This window comes from Periplaneta americana, chromosome 3, assembly GCF_040183065.1.
Source record: "Periplaneta americana isolate PAMFEO1 chromosome 3, P.americana_PAMFEO1_priV1, whole genome shotgun sequence".
NCBI lineage: Eukaryota > Metazoa > Arthropoda > Insecta > Blattodea > Blattidae > Periplaneta > Periplaneta americana.
Window position 1 is genome coordinate 44,348,962 of NC_091119.1, and position 19,473 is coordinate 44,368,434.

General features: G+C 36.1%; 1 protein-coding gene across 1 annotated transcript in view; it reads left to right on the forward strand.

Annotated features, from left to right (window-relative positions):
* Positions 1-19,473, forward strand: part of LOC138697015 (QRFP-like peptide receptor) — a 198,338-nt gene that overhangs the window by 92,347 nt on the left and 86,518 nt on the right. The window contains exon 4 of the mRNA XM_069822608.1: positions 14,990-15,280. Within this exon, the coding sequence (XP_069678709.1) occupies positions 14,990-15,280 (291 nt within the window). The remainder of the gene's footprint in view (positions 1-14,989; positions 15,281-19,473) is intronic.

Genomic DNA, 19,473 nt, shown 5'->3' on the forward strand with positions numbered 1-19,473 from the left:
TTCTGCGCCAGATCCATACTTCCGCTTCTTCTAAACGATTATTTTTTTATCATTCAACTTGCCAAGTTTCGGTTTCAATAATAATAATAATAATAATAATAATAATAATAATAATAATAATAATAATAATAATAATAATAATAGTAATAATGCATTCCAGATAAATATGTTTAAAATCTTTCCTTTTTTTATGTTTATGTGGCGGCAGATCAGTAATTTTTTTATTAATTAAAGCTCTGTTTATAAACATAACAAAAAACAACAAACGTTGCCAAGCTTGCTATAAAAGCAAGTGAAAACGAGCACCATGACGTTTGACTTAATTTTTAATGAATTCCTCGTTTTTACTCTCAAATGAATACCATTTTGAACAGATATTCTGTGAATTCAAAAGTGTCTTGTCTTTTGAAGACTTCACATACTAGGCTATGCTTTTAAATATTCTACTAAAACCTTTAGGGTGCTATGCATAGACATTTTGCTAGCCCGCGCTACGAACGTGCTAAACTAGCCCCGGCTATCGAATGTTTACTTATACAGAATTCATATCATATCATATCGCTAACACTGGTTTATGAATACGAAAAACGTTAGTTCGCTGATCATCCACCGGAAGCCTGCGCTAAGAATGTCTATGAATATGGCCCTAAAACTCTAAAAACGTACAAACCTGTATAATTATTCTAAACATTCGAATGTTTGCTCTTTCTTATGTTCACATTTCCGTTTTAGGACATACTCATACTGTGCATTAAATGCGATAACGTTTGTAGTGCATTACTGCATTAAAGTGACCCCATAACACTGTTTTAAATATTTAGTATTAATTTGGACGAATCGCAAAGAGCAATTAAACAGGACGAATTCAACAATTACAGGGCTCTATTTATTACATTTACGTTATTAGTATCTAAAGTCAGTACTGACAAATTAATACAGTACAAACATTCGCACTCAACCAACCCATATTGACGTGTGTAACACAACACAACATTAGATAGGAAGGAAGCCGATAATATCGTCCATTTACAAGCAAAATACATTAAGTCAAAAATATTACTTCTAATAAAAAGGCGTATCTAACGTATATAATGTATGTGTATAAAATTAAAATTTGAAAATGGAATGCACGTAAAGAGAAACAACTTACTAAAAATACTAACTTCGATATGATCTGTTCACAATAGATATGTACAGTAGTGGCAAAAAAACCGGACCGACCCTTGTAGCTGATTTCAAAGCCTTGTTCTCTCCAGAGCACGATAGACTGGTAACTAAGGCTTTCGTGGTTCGAATCCTGCCTGGGAAGGAAACTTTTTTTGTTTCTTATTCAAATTTCTTCCCAATACTTTTCGATTGCAGCGATATTTTACTACTTAATTAACGTATTATTCCCAGAACATGAATTTTACCAGCAATCGAAAAGTATTGGGAATAAATTTGAATAAGAAACAAGAAAAGTTTCCTTCCCAGGCAGGATTCGAACCACGAAAGTCTTAGTTACCAGTCTATCGTGCTCTGGAGTGAACAAGGCTCTGAAATCAGCTACAAGGGTCGGTCCGGTTTCTTTTGCCACTATTGTACACCTTCAAACACCTTGGTATGCGGCAAACTTGTTTATTTTTCACGTTAGATAGGAGTCAAAGCGAGAAAAATGTTGAAAAAGAATGCAAATTACCTTTGAAAGTGGTCAATACTCAAAATCTTTACTGGTTTTTAAGTTGTGGTGAGTTAAACAAAGGAGCGTTTTTGTTCGACGGAATACTCGCTTCTCAACGTGTTGTCTGTTGGAATCTCAACGAAAAATTCTTTCCTGAGCCTTTTTGTACTTCGATCTGAATAATTTATCCATCTTGAGGTGTTCTAAGTAGATGAATATCGTCCACAATGGTAAATCTCAAACTACATGTCATGTAATAACTACTGAAGCTTTCCTGGCGACGTGATAATTCGAAATTTTCTCGGGCTTCCAGCCAGGTCATAAGTTGATCCACCGACGTTTCGAGGATGTTCATCTTCCTCATCTTCAGGGTTAAATGATATTTGAGGGTACCCAGCTCCTTAATTTATAGTGCCAGAGGTGGATCACCAACTTATGACCTGGCTGGAAGCCCGAGAAAATTTCGAATTACATGTCAAGTTTTAACACCGAATTAGGCCCACGGTAAACACCGTTCACTTCTACGTTAACCGTCTAGAAATAGCGGGTCCGCTACTGATGTAATGTGAGGTGAATTGTTCTGATTGGCGCTTTCATCAATGACGTCAACATAGTGTTAACCATTTAGCGAACCAGGAGGTTGCAAAAACTATATCATCAACTATCGTGTATTAGTCCTCTTGTTCCACATCAGATTGAAAGCTGATCCCTCCATGCTTTCTCGGCCATCCAAAACCTCTCTTCCCAAAGGGTGTGCAATTATATATATTGCATATACGTACAATATTTCTCCTTATCACCAAGGCCGTGACATCGGTATATTTGTATTAGTCTGAGGTGAACATAAGACGCCCCGGACGGAATGTAGTCGGCGTTTCAAGTACAGGCAGCGGAAGCGAATTTGACACACACCTAAGCAAGCACGTTCCGTGTTTTGTATACGATTATTGCATATTATAAAATCAAGACAACACAATTATTGTATAAGAAGGGTTAATATCCGAAAGATCTAAAATGCTGGTGAGGTTGAGTATAATTGTTGGAAATCATACTTAAATTGTCACAAATGTGGTAATGGTTTGCAAGATGATATAAGCAAAAAGGTGTATGCGAAAATGAACACAGTAATATAAAAAACGATGGTTTCAATTCATTATGCAAAATTGCAAAAGTTTTATCAGATGACAAGTGCGATTGTTATAAACTTAATGTAGAAATGAAATTGATGATGTGAAATATTTTATTATGCGCCCTTGATTTCAGCCGATATTGAACGCAGTTTTTCCGCATACAAGGTTATACTCTCGGACACTGGGCGGTCATTTTCATTTGAAACTTTGAAAATGAATGTTGTTGTTTATTGCAGCAGGAACCGAAACCAGGCGAACAACATGCAAGAAAAGTAAGGTGTGGAATTGATGTGATAAATAAATTAATGTAACAGTTAAATATAGGAAAATCAAAATTGTACGCTATAGGCCTATACGTTTTCGACATTCTAAAACTGTAATGCAAAACTCTAACATCTTTTCAGATTTATGATTTACCACTTTGTGACAATTTAAATGTGATTTTTAACAATTCTCAATCTCACCAGCATTTTAGACCTTTCCGATATTAAGTCTTATATACAATGATTGTATTGTCTTGATTTTATAACACGCAATAATCGTATACAAAACACGGAACGTGCTTGCTTAGGCATGTGTCAAATTCGCTTCCACTGCCTGTACTTGAAACACCGACTACATTCTGTCCGGCGTCGTATGTTCACCTCAGACTAATACAAATATACCGATGTCACGGCTCTAGTAGCCTGCAAATTAATCCGAACACGACATATTTTTACATTTTCTGTCATTGTTGGTCTCACCGCTTCAATTGACATCTGTAGTACGTATAATTCCATTGTTGAAGGTCTGTCATTATTTTTTTTATAATATGTGACATTTTGCCTGTCGTTTTGTACTTATAAGCATTTCAGTTGTGTTGAAGACTTAATACTGCAATCCTGTGTATATTCTGTCGTCTTCACAAATGGATACAACTCCACGAAAACGGTCTAAAATTATAACATTAGCAGAGCATTCTTCTATGACACAGAGGCAAATTGCTGCAGAATGTCACATCGGTTTGGCTACTGTTAATTCGATCATAAAACGATACAGGGAGACTGGATCCATCACACCCCAGAAAAAAGGAAACTGTGGCCGGAAAAGGAAGACTTCACCTGCAGATGATCGTTTAATTGTCAGGAAAAGTAAATTAAATCCTAGACTAACTGCTGTCGACTTAACCCGCGAGTTAATGGCTACCACTGGGGCGAATATTCACGTCACAACAGTGCGGCGTAGGCTTTTGGAAGCTGGACGAAGGGCTCGTAAGCCTATTAAGAAGCAACTGCTAACCCCTATTATGTGCAAAAAACGCTTAATGTGGGCAAAATTACATCAACACTGGACAGTGAATGACTGGAAGAATGTACTTTTTTCTGATGAGTCTCATTTCGAGGTCCACGGCCACCGTGTTTCTTACGTACGGAAAGGATCCGAAAAAGTAACAGCAGCTCATCTCCAACAAGCACCCAAATACCCCCCTAAAGTAATGTTTTGGGGTTGTTTTACACATGAAGGGCCTGGAGCATTAATACCTATCAAGGGAATGATGAATTCTGACAAATATATTCACTTATTGGAAACCAGAATCGCACTCCAGCTGCAAAAATCATTTCCGGATGGCAGAGGTGTGTTCCAACAAGACCTGGCACCATGCCATACATCTCGAAAAACTACAGAATTCTTCAACAAGAAGAATATTCAGGTACTCCCCTGGCCAGGCAGCTCACCCAACATCAACCCCATTGAGAACTTGTGGTCAATTTGCAAAAGAAGAATGCAAAACATGGATTGTTCTACAAAGGAGAAGATGATTTCTGCCTTCATTGGTGTATGGTTTCGCGATGAAGAAATGAAGAATATTTGTGGGAAATTAGTGGAATCCATGCCAAATCGTCTCAGAGCTGTCATTAGGAACAAGGGAGGCCATATAGATTACTGAGGTATGTCTTAGATCCTTTTTTTATCCCGTTTGAGTGTTATTGCATAAGTAATTACGTTGTTCGGATTACTTTGCACGCTACTGTATGTGGTTGATGTGTAGAAAAACAACTTCAAGGAGGAGTCTATCGTGTAAAAATTTCAAAGATTTTACTGTAATCCCATATTCATTTTCCCGCGTGAAAAATATCTCTATCACATGTGTGTATAGGAGAAAAATAATTTTGAAACAAAATAGATAATTTCATATTGTTACATTCATTACTACAATTATTCATATGATTAAAGTCATATGTTCGATGAAGAGGCTATCTGGAAGAGCTTAAATCATTTTATTGTAGGTATACAATTTAAAGTAACACTCCCAAAATTATTTGTTTTTTCCTTTCCAATAACGCTGCCATCCAGATGTTATCTAATTACATCAACGCAACAGTCATCTTCCAAGAGGAAACAATTTCCTCCTCTCGACTAGAACGCACAGCATTTAAATAAATCTTCGAGATGAAGTCAAAATCTTATTATGCAAAGCGAGCACTCTGCAGGAGGCAGAGTTAAGACAGCGAATGAGTCCTATGCCATTGCAGAAAGACACCTGGATTACATGATACACTTCAATCGAGATCTGGAAAGCAGTATTACATTTCTCTCCTCTTGCAACAGCATATGCAACGAAAGGAACCCCTGAATTTCTTAGCAAAAGTATACTTTCAAGTATACAAAGTAAATTGTGCGATACGACGCCTTCGTATCTGTTTCCGCAGGAAGCTAAAATAATAAAGGTTATATGTGCAGAATTATTTTTTCAACAGTAATCTCACTAGCGGTTTTGATTTATCTAGAGAAAATCATAACTCGAGTGGGATTTAATTGACTATTACACGCCGAGAAGAAAGTATATAAAGATTAGAAGAAATAAAGTACTCTAATACAATGAAATATTAATTGACTTACTGACATTCTATTTCATTAATGTTAGCTTCACCAAAACGTTTGAACGGAGCCGCCATTTTCAGTTGAACAAATGAAGATCGCAAAGCATGTTTTATAGTACCGTAAAGAATTTGAAGTTTGAAATTATCCTGAAATATTTTACGTTTGTCCTGAGACATCCTGTATAGTCATACATTACATACATACATACAATACAATACATAACATGCAAAACATTACATACAATACATTACATACAATAAATTGCATGCAATACATTACATACAATAAATTGCATGCAATACATTACATACAATAAATTGCATGCAATACATTACATACAATATATACATACAATACATACATACATACACACATACATACATACATACATACACACATACACACATACACACATACATACATACATACATACATACATACATACATTGCATATAATGCATACAATACATTACATACAATACATACATACATACATACATACATACATACATACATACATACATACATACATACATACATACATACATACATAACATGCAATACATTGCATACAATACATTGCATACAATACATTACATACAATACATTACATACAATACATTACATACAATACATTACATACATACATACAATACATAGATACATACAATACATACATACATACATACAATACATACATACATACCATACAATACAAACAATACATACATACATACATACATACATACATACATACATACATACATACATACATACATACATACATACATACATACATTGCATAGTTTATAATATATAATGTAAATAAAAGTGCTGTAAAATAAAGCAAACTATAAGCAGCAATTTCATTGTCAACATGGTAAGGAATTGAATTGTAGAGAAATACATAAAATTATAAAGAGAAAGTATATGAGCCGTTCAGAGCAGAAGTGGTGTAAGTCAAAAAGGGATAATGAGGGTTAAAATAAACATTCTTTAAAATACAGTGCAAAGTAGCAATTAATATTCAATTCATTTAAACTATTAGTAGTCAGTGGATAGCACGAAGGACATATTAATTGCTACTTTGCGGTGTATTTTACAGAATTTTTACTTTAAACCTCATTACCCAATTTTGACTTACACCACTTCTGCTCTGAACGGCTCATATGTTACCTCTATCCATTCCATCTATGTGTCCTACCCACCCGTCTATCTATCTGTCTGTCTGTCTGCCTGCCTGCCTGTCTATCTATCCACCAATCCTACTCATCTATCTATCCATCCATCCATCCATCCATCCATCCATCCATCTATCCTACCCATCCTTCTATCCCATAGATGCCCAATTCAGGAGGTCAGTGCAACAGTGTTCTAAGCCACTTCTTTGAACGTAGAAAAAGCACGTTAAAAGTTATATATATTTCTAAGAGATTTTTAGGGGAAAAATTACATGCTTCCTAACAAGCTATATAATGGTATTATTAGTCTATTCCACTTCGTAGGAAGATAGTTGACGTCAAAATCAACAGAAGGCTCAATATTTAATTTTTCGCATTGAGGAGGGTTAGACCACTGTTGCGCTGACTCCTCAATTGTAACTCGTACAAGGTAACCCCTGGCATAAGCAATCCGCAGCGCATATTCTTTAAGGCCGTTTTTTCTATTTTATATGGAAAGTTATTGACCTTAGCAGAGCAATATCTCCTGGTTATATAGGCGTTTGGACACCCTTGATCTATCCTACCATCCATCCATCTAACCTACCGGTCGAGCTGGTTGGCGTAGTTGGTATAGCGCTGGCCTTCTATGCCCGAGGTTGCGGGTTCGATCCCGGCCCACATCGATGGCATTTAAGTGTGCTTAAATGCGACAGGCTCATGTCAGCAGATTTACTGTCATTAAAAAGAACTCCTGCGGGACAAAATTCCGTCACACCGGCGACGATGATATAACCTCGGCAGTTGGGAACGTCGTTAAATAAAACATAATATTTAATATTCTATCCTACCCATCTATCCTACCCATTCATCCAACGCATCTAAAAAACCCATCCATCCATCCATCTTATTTGTTTGCTTAGTATTTTCCTTCGTACTAATTAGACCAGAAAAAGTGTCATAGGATACCAGAGCATATTTTTGGAAATTTAAAGAAATGTCTTATGGCAGCGTTTCTCAAACTATGGTCCGCGGACCACCTGTGGTCCTCGAGGTCTGCCCTTGTGGTCCTTCAAAAAAGACAGAAGAAAAAATAAAATTCAAACGAACTGCGTATCGCACTATAGCATAAAATCTCAGAGTTTGGAAATGACACATGGCAATCGAATTTCACTTTTTCTCCCAGTACTGACATTTTATGAAATTTATTATCCTACCGTCTACCGACTTCCCACTCTACTCTCAGCAACAAAAGAGGGATTTAAAGCACTATGAACGTGGTGTTTCTCGTCATCTTTTCCCTGCACATCTGGTGCCGTGCCTGTAACCCAGCCACGGACCACCCGAATTCATAACAGAGGACCAAAGTACCGAATCTTAATTATATTGTAAACTATATGTATACAGGTATTAAAATATGCCACAAAAATGATAAATTTGCTTTCGAAGGGAACAAGAGTAAGGTGGTCCGCGGAACTGTTCTAACTTTAAAAGTGGTCCCCACGTCAAAAAAGTTTGAGAAACGCTGTCTTATGGGAATCACATTTCCATCGGTGGAAGAGGTGCAAATTGCTGTTAAACATTGGTTCACCTCCAGGTCAAAGGATTCTATGAAATCGGTAGCCGTCACATGTATCACAGTGTTAACAACTGTGATGAGTATTAACCAATAAGTTTAATTTCCTTCCTTCTATTAATGATAACCGGGTTTCATTATCAACCTGTATTTTGTGAGAGCAGCTAATTTTTGTAGCTAACTTTTTATTTAATGTAGCTTCCAAAAGAGAGTTCGTCCTGGTGATTTGTACAAGATTCCTTGTTAGTAAGATAATTCTGCCTAAAATTCAATCTCCGTCGACAGGCTTGAACCCGCTATATACTCGTATGTAAGTACAATATTACTTACTTACTTATTGGCTTTTAAGGAACCCGGAGGTTCATTGCCGCCCTCACATAAGCCCGCCATTGGTCCCTATCCTGAGCAAGATTAATCCAGTCTCTACCACCATATTCCACCTCCCTCAAATCCATTTTAATATTATCCTCCCATCTACGTCTCGGCCTCCCCAAAGGTCTTTTCTCCTCTGGCCACCCAATTAACACTCTATATGCATTTCTGGATTCGCCCATACGTGCTACATGCCCTGCCCATCTCAAACGTCTGGATTTAATGCTCCTAATTATGTCAGGTGAAGGATACAATGCGTGCAGCCCTGCGTTGTGTAACTTTCTCCATTCTCCTGTAACTTCATCCCCTTTAGCCCCAAATATTTTCCTAAGAACCTTATTCTCAAAAACCCTCAATCTCTGTTCCTCTCTCAAAGTGAGAGTCCAAGTTTCACAGCCATACAGAACAACCGGTAATATAACTGTTTTATAAATTCTAACTTTCAGACTTTTTGACAGCAGACTAGATGACAAAAGCTTCTCAATCGAATATTTTTTTTTATTTTAGTAGGTTATTTTACGACGCTTTATCAACAGCTTACGTTATTTAGCGTCTGTCAATCGAATAATAACAGGCATTTCCCATATTTATTCTGTGTTTAATTTCCTCCCGAGTGTCATTTATATTTGTTACTGTTGCTCCAAGATATTTTGATTTTTTCCACCTCTTCGAAGGATAAATCTCTAACTTTTATAGTTCCATTTCGTACAATATTCTGATCACGAGACACAATCATATACTTAGTCTTTTCGGGATTTTGCTTCCAACTCTATTTCTTTACTTGTTTCAAGTAGAATTTCCGCGTTTTCCCTAATCATTTGTCGATTTTTCTCCTAACATATTCACGTCATCCGCATAGACAATAAGTTGATGTAATCCGTTCAATTCCAAACCCTCTGTGTTATCCTGAACTTTCCTAATGGCATATTCTAGAGCAAAGTTAAAAAGTAAAGGTGATAGTGCATCTCTCTGTTTTAGCCCGCAGTGAGTTGGAAAAGCATCAGATAGAAACTGGCCTATACGGACTCTGCTGTAAGTTTCACTAAGACACATTTTAATTAATCGAACTAGTTTCTTGGGAATACCAAATTCAATAAGAATATCATATAAAAGTTCTCTCTTAACTGAGTCATACGCCTTTTTTAAATCTATTAAAAGTACAATATTAGGACCCAGAAATAAATTAACGAGGATACCAACCGGTTCACAATTTATTGGTATTATGATTGTAACCATTCATATCTGATCTACATACAGTTTGTGTCGAGCATAACACCACAAAAGGTAAAATTAGTCCCGTCTGGAGCTCCTGTGTTGCTCCTCTATCTGGGGCATGCATCACACTTCACAGGCTTTTCTGTGTTCATCAGTCTGTCTTGGTTTCAAAGCAGGAAGCAGAATGACGCGGGTTCCGCTCCATAGCGACAAATCTGTGTGTTGCTGGGACGCGTGCACAAATCAAATCGCAGGGGCAACGAGAAATTGACGTTGAAAGCTCGCATGAACGGATAATTCCATTACGCTCTTGTTGACAGTGGATCTCATCTCTAATGCAGGATAGGTGCAGCACATTTAAACTAATATTATCACGTGCTTCGTTGATCACATCGTTTTGCAGGACTTGATTTTAAAATATTGATGAAACTTGTGCATACAATCCCGCTCGCCTGCTCACGTTCAGCAGAATTAATGTACCGGTGTGCAAATGCTACAAAATTAATGTTGCAACGTACGAAATACCTCAAAGCTCTAAAGTAACTTGCAATGTAATTGAGGTTCAAAACAAAACAACAGCCCAAGTCTAGAAAGCCAAATTTTACAGGAGAAGGTTTAATTTTAATTATTCATTTCTGGGTTGCATTTTATTAACAAGTTTTATGCTCGACCATGCCGAAATGTAGTAATTATACACCTGGTAGCAGTCCTTTAATGCATATCATTGAAGTACACCTATTCATTAAAGTTCAGGTTTCCGATTATTCTTTGATATGCAATAGAAAGACGAGGGAAACGTCACGGAGGCTGGAAATCCAATACTGTCGCAGAAGGTTATGTTCTGTTACTATAATAATTAGCGTTAATTGTAAATAATATTCAAACAAATTCAATTTGTCATCTCGTTTTCAATTCTAAATCAATTTTCAGGTTATACATTCTCTGCATTACATCAAGGTCAATGACATTATTGTTCCTCGGAAAAAAAATCAATACTTTCGCGTCTGCGCACATCTCACAATTTCGAGCTATGAACAAAGTCACTTCCGATCTTCTGTCAGATACAAATAAAATGAATATTTCTGACTAATTTCAAGTTAGAAATATGGTCGAGCATAAAAAGTCGTATGAAACTTGCCTGCAATGGTAATTAAGACGCTCGTATGAAAATTATGAAACTCGCTTGCGCTCGTTTCATAAACAAACATACTTGCGTCTTAATTACAATCATTATAGGCTCGTTGCATAATGTACTATTAGGTTATAGTTTTAGATAATCAAACTTCAATTAGAATCAAGATTTAATGTCTGTGTGCTTGTTGGGTACAGAATTATTTATGCTTGACTTGGAGACATTGATTTAGTTTAACTTTTTTTTAATACCGAATTCAACAGTGCAACAGTTATTCATAGATTTCAAAAAGGCATATGACTCGGTTAAGAGAGAAGTTTTATATGATATTCTTATTCAATTTGGTATTCCCAAGAAACTAATTCGATTAATTAGAATGTGTCTCAGTGAAACGTACAGTAGAGTCCGTATAGGTCGGTTTCTGTCAGATGCATTTCCAATTCACTATGGGCTAAAGCAAGGAGATGCACTATCACCTTTGCTTTTTAACTTTGCTCTAGAGTATGTCATTAGGAAAGTCCAAGATAACAGAGGGTTTGGAATTGAACGGGTTACATCAGCTGCATGTCTATGCGGATGACGTGACTATGTTGGAAGAAAATCCACAAACGATTAGGGAAAATACGGGAATTTTACTTGAAGCAAGTAGAGATAGGTTTGGAAGTAAATCCCGAAAAGACAAAGTATATGATTATGTCTCGTGACCAGAATATTGTACGAAATGGAAATATAAAAATTGGAGATTTATCTTTTGAAGAGATGGAAAAATTAAAGTACCTGGGAGCAACAGTAACAAATATAAATGATACTCGGGAGGAAATTAAACACAGAATAAATATGGGAAATGCCTGTTATTATTCGGTTGAGAAGCTTTTATCATCCAGTCTCCTGTCAAAAAAATGTGAAAGTTAGAATTTATAAAACAGTTATATTACCGGTTGTTCTGTATAGTTGTGAAACTTGGACTCTCACTTTGCGAGAGGAACATAGGTTAAGGGTGTTTGAGAATAAGGTTCTTAGGAAAATATTTCGGGCTAAGAGGGATGAAGTTACAGGAGAATGGAGAAAGTTACACAACACAGAACTGCACGCATTGTATTCTTCACGTGACATAATTAGGAACATTAAATCCAGACGTTTGAGATGGGCAGGGCATGTAGCACGTATGGGCGAATCCAGGAATACATATAGAGTGTTAGTTGGGAGGTCGGAGGAAAAAAGATCTTTGGGAAGGCCGAGACGTAGATGGGAAGATAATATTGAAATGGATTTGAGGGAGGTGGGATATGATCGTAGAGACTGGATTAATCTTGCTCAGGATAGGGACCAGTGGCGGGCTTATATAAGGGCGGCAATGAACCTCCGGGATTCTGAAAAGCCAGTAAATAAGTAAGTATAGTGAATTAAACTTAAGTTCGTTATAAATATATTAAATGAACAAAAATTCACACAAACAAACAAAAATGTCTGCACAAAATATATTTCCAACAAAAATAGCAAATTAGCCTACATCTAATCTTCGATTATAAGGAAATTCCCAATAGTAGTTATATTATACATTAAGGGAGAGAAACGCATGATATTCCCCGAAGTGCACAATTGGAGCTCTAGGGATTTATACCGAGGGCTACAAATGTACTAAGAGGAAAATGTGTTTCAATCTCGTGATACAATTTTTCCGTCAAACTTTCGTATAAGAAATTGTTCTTATTTTTGATCCAGGAGCATGCTCACGCGTTTTCCAAACATACTTATGACTCAACCTATATCTATGACCATAAAGATAGGTGAATATGTCTCACAAAATTAATTTTCCTAAACTAACTATGAATTAAGTGAAAGTTCACTCTGTAATTTAAGATTACAGAGTGAGCAGTGAAAAAAAAAATTAAGAAAGCGCGAATAGAAGCATTGGAAATGTGGATATGGAAAAGGATGGACAGACAGAGTAAGAAACGAAGCTGTGTTGGAAAAAAGGGATGAAGAAAGAATGATGCTGAAACTGATCAGAAAGAGGAAAAGGAATTGGCTGGGTCAGTGGCTGAGAAGAAAGTGCCTTCTGAAGGATGCACTGGAAGGAATGGTGAACGGGACAAGAATTCGGGGCAGAATAAGATATCAAATGTAGACGACATTAAGATAATATATGGATCATATGCAGAGACAAAGAGGAAGGCAGAAAATAGGAAAGGTTGGAGAATGCAGAGTTTGCAGTGAAATACTTGCCCTTGGGCAGAACACTATGAATGAATTATTATTAATATTATTATTATTATTATTATTATATTATTATTATATTATTATTATATTATTATTATTATTATTATTATTATTATTATTATTATTATTATTATTATTATTGACATGAGACATCACAAACTCTTCTATATTAGAAATTCTAAATCTTCCTCGCCGGTCTCCAGATGTATTAAACATGCTAACTTAACATGTAGGTGATTTCGATCCAGTCAATGTATAGAAGTATTAGAATATGGCAATGTCTTTGCTAATATTATTTGCATAATCCTTATACACAAATTGGTAGTATGAATCAACTCCTTTCCCTAATATTTTACAGTTTTAATTCCTGTAAATTAATTATTGTAATCTATGTTCTTTATTTTGTTGTTAACTCAAGTGTTTAATTGTACCATAGTTGTTCATTTTAATGTATTAATTGTATCACTGTGCTGGACTTTTATTGGCCAATCGCTGTTGTCCAGCACATAAATATAAATAAATAAATAAATAAATAAATAAAATTATTATTATTATTATTATTATTATTATTATTTGTAATTGCAGTAATGTTTTAGGTCACTAAAACTGTATTTTAATGCGTAATTTCGATCATTATGGCGCCTAGTTGAAGTGTCTGAAAGTTGATTAATAGCTAGTCTAGTTATAATGTATATAAAATATAACGTATGTTTTTCAGGCATCATTGTGGCATTAATAGGTTTTTTTTTATCATTTCAACGGATTCAACGTACCTATCTTGTGCGATAAACTTGCTTGAACGCTGTACGTATTAGGAAGAGAGTGAGATAGAGATACTACACCTCACTCGTTCTACTAACAGAGGCATCTCGCGGCAACAGTGTACTAGCCAAGACCCGTAAGACCAATGCTTTTTTTCTTAAGGTGGAATACTCTATAAAAGCATTAACTCACGAATGTATTGTGTACATTTGACAGAAATGGTTTGAAGCATAAATATACTATCAGCCAAAACAATAATGCATTCGTTTTTCGTGAGAAAAGTTAGATTTGTTTTACAAGTCATTAAGAAGATTTTACTGTTGCCGTCCACATAAGAACTGTTCTCCCATGTGTGTAACTGCATTTGTGGCAGAAACATGGTATAAGATTTTTTCGCTGGAAGAAGGAACAGGAGGAAGCATTTGCAAAGTTTATTATAAATTGTCTGCTTCAACGGATCAATTTAAGGAAAAACAATGTAAAAAATTATTATTTTCTTTAATTTCGGCAATAATTAACGTCAAGAGTTTTGCATATAAATCACCTGTCGCCTTCCTTTTCAATGATGTACGATTTTTTTTTGTTTTTGTTTTTTTTTTTTTTTTTAATTAGATATGGTGAAATCTTTTCATGGTTATGATACCCTGTTTTATCAACGTTTAAAAGCTTCTGTTTCCTCTGGCCTGTTTTATTGTAAATTTCCATTTTTGTCCGCTATTACTTTCGATTATGTCAAAGCCCATGAGTATAAAATCTTAACACGTTAAAATACACGCATTTATTTAAAACTATAAAAGGACTTGTTTATAAAATATTAACACGTCGAGTTCAGCTTTATAAAACTACGATCACTCTGTTCTTATGAAACAATAACTCGGGAGTATGTGTCGTGTGATGCAGGTGATCGTGGTGCTGTGGATCGTGGCGCTGAGCATCTTCGCGCCGCTCATCTGGGTGCGCCAGGTGGAGGTGCCTGACATCGATCCCGACCTCAACTTGCCCGGCTTCTGCATCGAGAAGTGGCCCGACAGCCACGAGCGCCTCATGTACGGCGTGCTCTGCTTCGTGCTGGTGTACGCCGTGCCCGGCTCCGTCGTCGTGCTCGCCTACTCGCTCATGGGGCTGCGTCTCTGCGCCATCAGCCCGCCTTTCAACGGCCCCGGCAACGAGGCCATGGCGAGCACACAGCAGGTAGCGCACCCTACTACATACCTATTACCACAGTCTACTGGGTATTCATTTGAAAGTGTGTCATGACGTCACTGTTGGCGAGTCAGCGATTTGAAGCGATTTTCAGCTTTTGTGTCAGAGAAGTTGCCTATTAATCAAGGCATTCAATCTGAACTTGAGAACGTGTACGGTATAATTTAAACGTCGTAGCAACAGATGGCGGTCTGTACGGTCTGTGTGCTACCATAACCTCTTTCGAACTGTGTTTTGCGCGGCCAAGTACGCAGGGTATTTGTTATCATCGGTTGCGTACGGCAACATTCCACAACACGAATCAAATGCTCCGTGTCCATGTTGACCGTCCAAGTTAATGTCAACAAATACGTAAGTAATCGTCTTAACCCTCTCCCCATATCCCGACAGTAAGAAAAAACTCACTTCAGTACATGTATCGAAACAGTTTACATTCCTGTCACTACCGGCGTTACCGTATGTATCGGTAAGTACTCTTCTGAATGAACGCCGTACTTGCTAGGAAACTTCTCGGGCACATAAGCAATACACCTCTGCGGAAGTGTAGGAAGATTGAATTCTCTAGGCTCATTGACTAGCCACATGACGGCATACAGCGAGCCATGACACATTTTGAACTGAACACCCAGTAGTATATACAGTCACGAAGCTCAATACATAGGGAATATGCATCCATAGATAGTTACTAACCACTAGGATCGTTACTATCGCCTCATTACAGACAATGCGAAATAGTACCGGCTCAGTCTATTGTTCCTAGCACTCTCAACAACTCAAGCTTCGTGACTGTATATACCAGACTGTGCTATTACCTACTCACAAGAGAAACTTTTCATTGTTCCCCCTTCAGATTTTAACAAATGATAGATTATTTTATTGCTCTGGGAGACCTGAATCACAATATAAAATCAAAACATGCCGAAGTTGTGATTAAAATAGTTTAAATAAAGATACAAGAATCGTGACAAAGTTGAATGTAAACGTATATGGACATGGAATGGCCTTGGAAAGACATTGAGCTAGCTCAACGGATAGCGTGTTTAGTTGTTAAATAGGGAACCCGTTTTCAAATCCAATATACATCTTGTCATTTTTTTCTTATAATGTTTTGTTTTCTTGTGTAATCCTTTTTGTCAGTTTTTTATTGTTATTTCATTATCTGGATTCCAATGACAAAAAAACCGGTGTTATTACTCTATATCAGCGGTGACCAAAGCGGGTGTCGTGATTACATCGCTCTACAAACTCTGCCTCTACAAGCATTATTATTATTATTATTACAAACCAGTACGTATGTGTTTCTATAATTCTTCTGTACGTGTATGAATATTGATATTTTTAGTTCTTCTCCTTAGAAGGATAAAATTATTAGGTTTTATCTCAATTTTAATCTTCTTAATATTTAGATGAGGGTAACTATTTATTAGTTATCCATTTAATAATAATATTGTAGAAAAACTGATTCAATATTATGTGCCAACGAACTGTTAAATGCCAGGAATTGACATGTCTTAAATCATAGCCAGGAAGAGAAAGATGAGATAAATAAATATAAGGAAGTCGGCTACCTAATGCGGTTTGAAATATCTCGTGCTCTAAAGCCTTCTAATAGAACAGAATTTCTCAAAAGAGTAATGATTAAAATAGCTTAAATAACTTGTCCATAATAAATGTTTAATTTTGAAAAACTACGAATTTCTCGACCAAGTATCGAGAGAAGAATTTAGAAAATTCCTGATTGTATTCAAGAGGAAGGCAAAAAAAAAAGGAAGCAAGAAAAATTATATATTATTCACTGGCTCTTGATGACAGCAGTGACATTACTGATACAGCAAAGCTTGAGACTTTTATCAGCGGGATTGATCAAGATGTTAGTACAGGAACCACCACTGCTTGTAGTTTTCATGCCAAGTATCTTTCCTTCGTCTTCTTACTTTATAGGCTGTCTGTCGCATGTATTCACTGCAGTTCGAGTTTTGGTCACCGCTGCTCTAAACCAATAGAATAAAATTGTTTTTACTCATTTTCTTGCGAACAAAAACTCTGCAATGAATGACAGTGAAAAGTTTCATTACTGAACAAATGATAAAAACAACACATATAGTAGCATATTCTACAACAGATAAATGACAGAATGCCACACTTGAAACATTTGTTCTGTTAATTACTAACAAGGAGAGGACACGCTCTGTATATCATCGAATTAAATCAGATTTTGTGACATGAAAGTACAAGACACACTGTTTAAAGTCATACCTGGTATGGGTGGCCAATGACCCCTCGTTTTGGAAATATTGGCTATTGTTTATGACATACTTCCGTTAGGTGCCTATTAGGGAAGCATTAGACTGTGTAATGGCGTAGCTCATGTGGTTGGATGCTGAGTTGTCATCCAGGCAACCCGAGTTCGAATCATAATGCCTTCTCATTTCTTTAAGGCTTGATATTATTATTATTATTATTATTATTATTATTATTATTATTATTATTATTATTATTATTATTATTATTATTCTCTTTCAGTTGTCAGTTCCTATATTCAAAGCCGTGTTGAAATATGCGTGGTATGCATCAAAATTGATAAACGAACGAGAAGTGTTTGTGAATGTGAAGGATATCTGTTTCACAGCAGAAGTGCGGAAAAATGTGTGTGACTGTGGACAACCTTCTTTCATTAGCTGTGCATGGTGCAGGAAATATGTATGTTTTGTGTGTTTTTATGACATCATAATGAATCGGGTACAAAATGAAATGGAATAGCTGCTACAGAAATAGAACAGACACCAGTGACACATCTTACCTTCCTACGTGAGCAGTATTTCATTGTTTATCCTTTACAATACAATGTTAGTTAATTAGTAATTTGTTTAAAACATGATGAAGCATTTAATACAATGAGAAATATGATATAGGTATGTAAGTAGATAACTGTGATCACAATATTAATCGTTATTAAAAGAAAAAATATAGGACCAGTTAAGATTCGAACTCAGGTTCCCTGGATAACAACTCAGCATCAAACCATATGGGCTACGCTGTTACACGGTCTAATGCTTCCCTATTGAGCACCTAACGGAAGTATGTCACAAACAATAGCCAATATTTTCAAAACGAGGGCTAATTGGTCACCCATACCAGGTATGACTTTAAACAGTACTTCTTGTACTTTCATCTCACACAATCTTATTTAATTCGGTCATATACAGAGCGTGTCCTCTCCTTTAAGTGTAATAAGTCCTTATACAAGTACTCGGCAACAGTGCTGTCTCTTGGGGAACTCCAAGACTTCAAAATTTCCGAATTTATCATGCACTAGTTTGCAAAAGTCACGAACTGTATTTAACGGATTCATCTAGTCACTAAATCGTCTCCAATTCAAGATCTAATGCACCGTGCGTAATAAACAAGCTGAAAGATCAAGTTGGTACACAGTAAAAATCTTCTTGCCTGTTCAGCAAAAACCAACTGAGGAGGGATCTGTACATTTCTATCGGTATTCAGAAGTCCTGCCCTCTACAGGCTTTTGTTTATAAATGAACAAAAAGTAAGAAGTAGCCTGGAATCAAAACCACAACTTCTATTCGAAAGGCGCGTTACTAACCGGTTGAGCTACGCAAACAATGGTGTAAGGATAAAGTACTGAAGTATGTCTATTGGCGTGTAGTGACTTTTAACTAGGATTTACGCCCTTTAGAAGCAATTTCGACATATTTTTCAGGTTGTTTCTTATTCTCATACTAGCCGTACCCGTGTGCTCCGCTGCACCCGTTAGAAATAAATATAAAGTAATTACATAATTAAAATAGGACGTTTGATCCAGGGAACATTCGTGTTTGATAGAAGGATAAATCGTTTAATATGTTACTTAATTTAAATTGTATCCAAATAATTAAAATGCGATCATTTTGGTCCAGAGAGCACTCATTGGTGCAATGACAATTCCTTTAACATGTTTCTTAATTTTTATTACATGCAACCATAGTTTAATGAACATTGACATCATTTAGATTTAATGTGTATACTTTATTTTACTTCCTATATGTTTCCATGAATTATGGTAATAACTTAATTTTAACCCTTGTTTTCTACGTATTCAGTAAATGGCGCTTGGCCCACTATGGTTCTGAACCCTTCAAATAACTTAAATTATATTATATTATATTATATTATATTATATTATA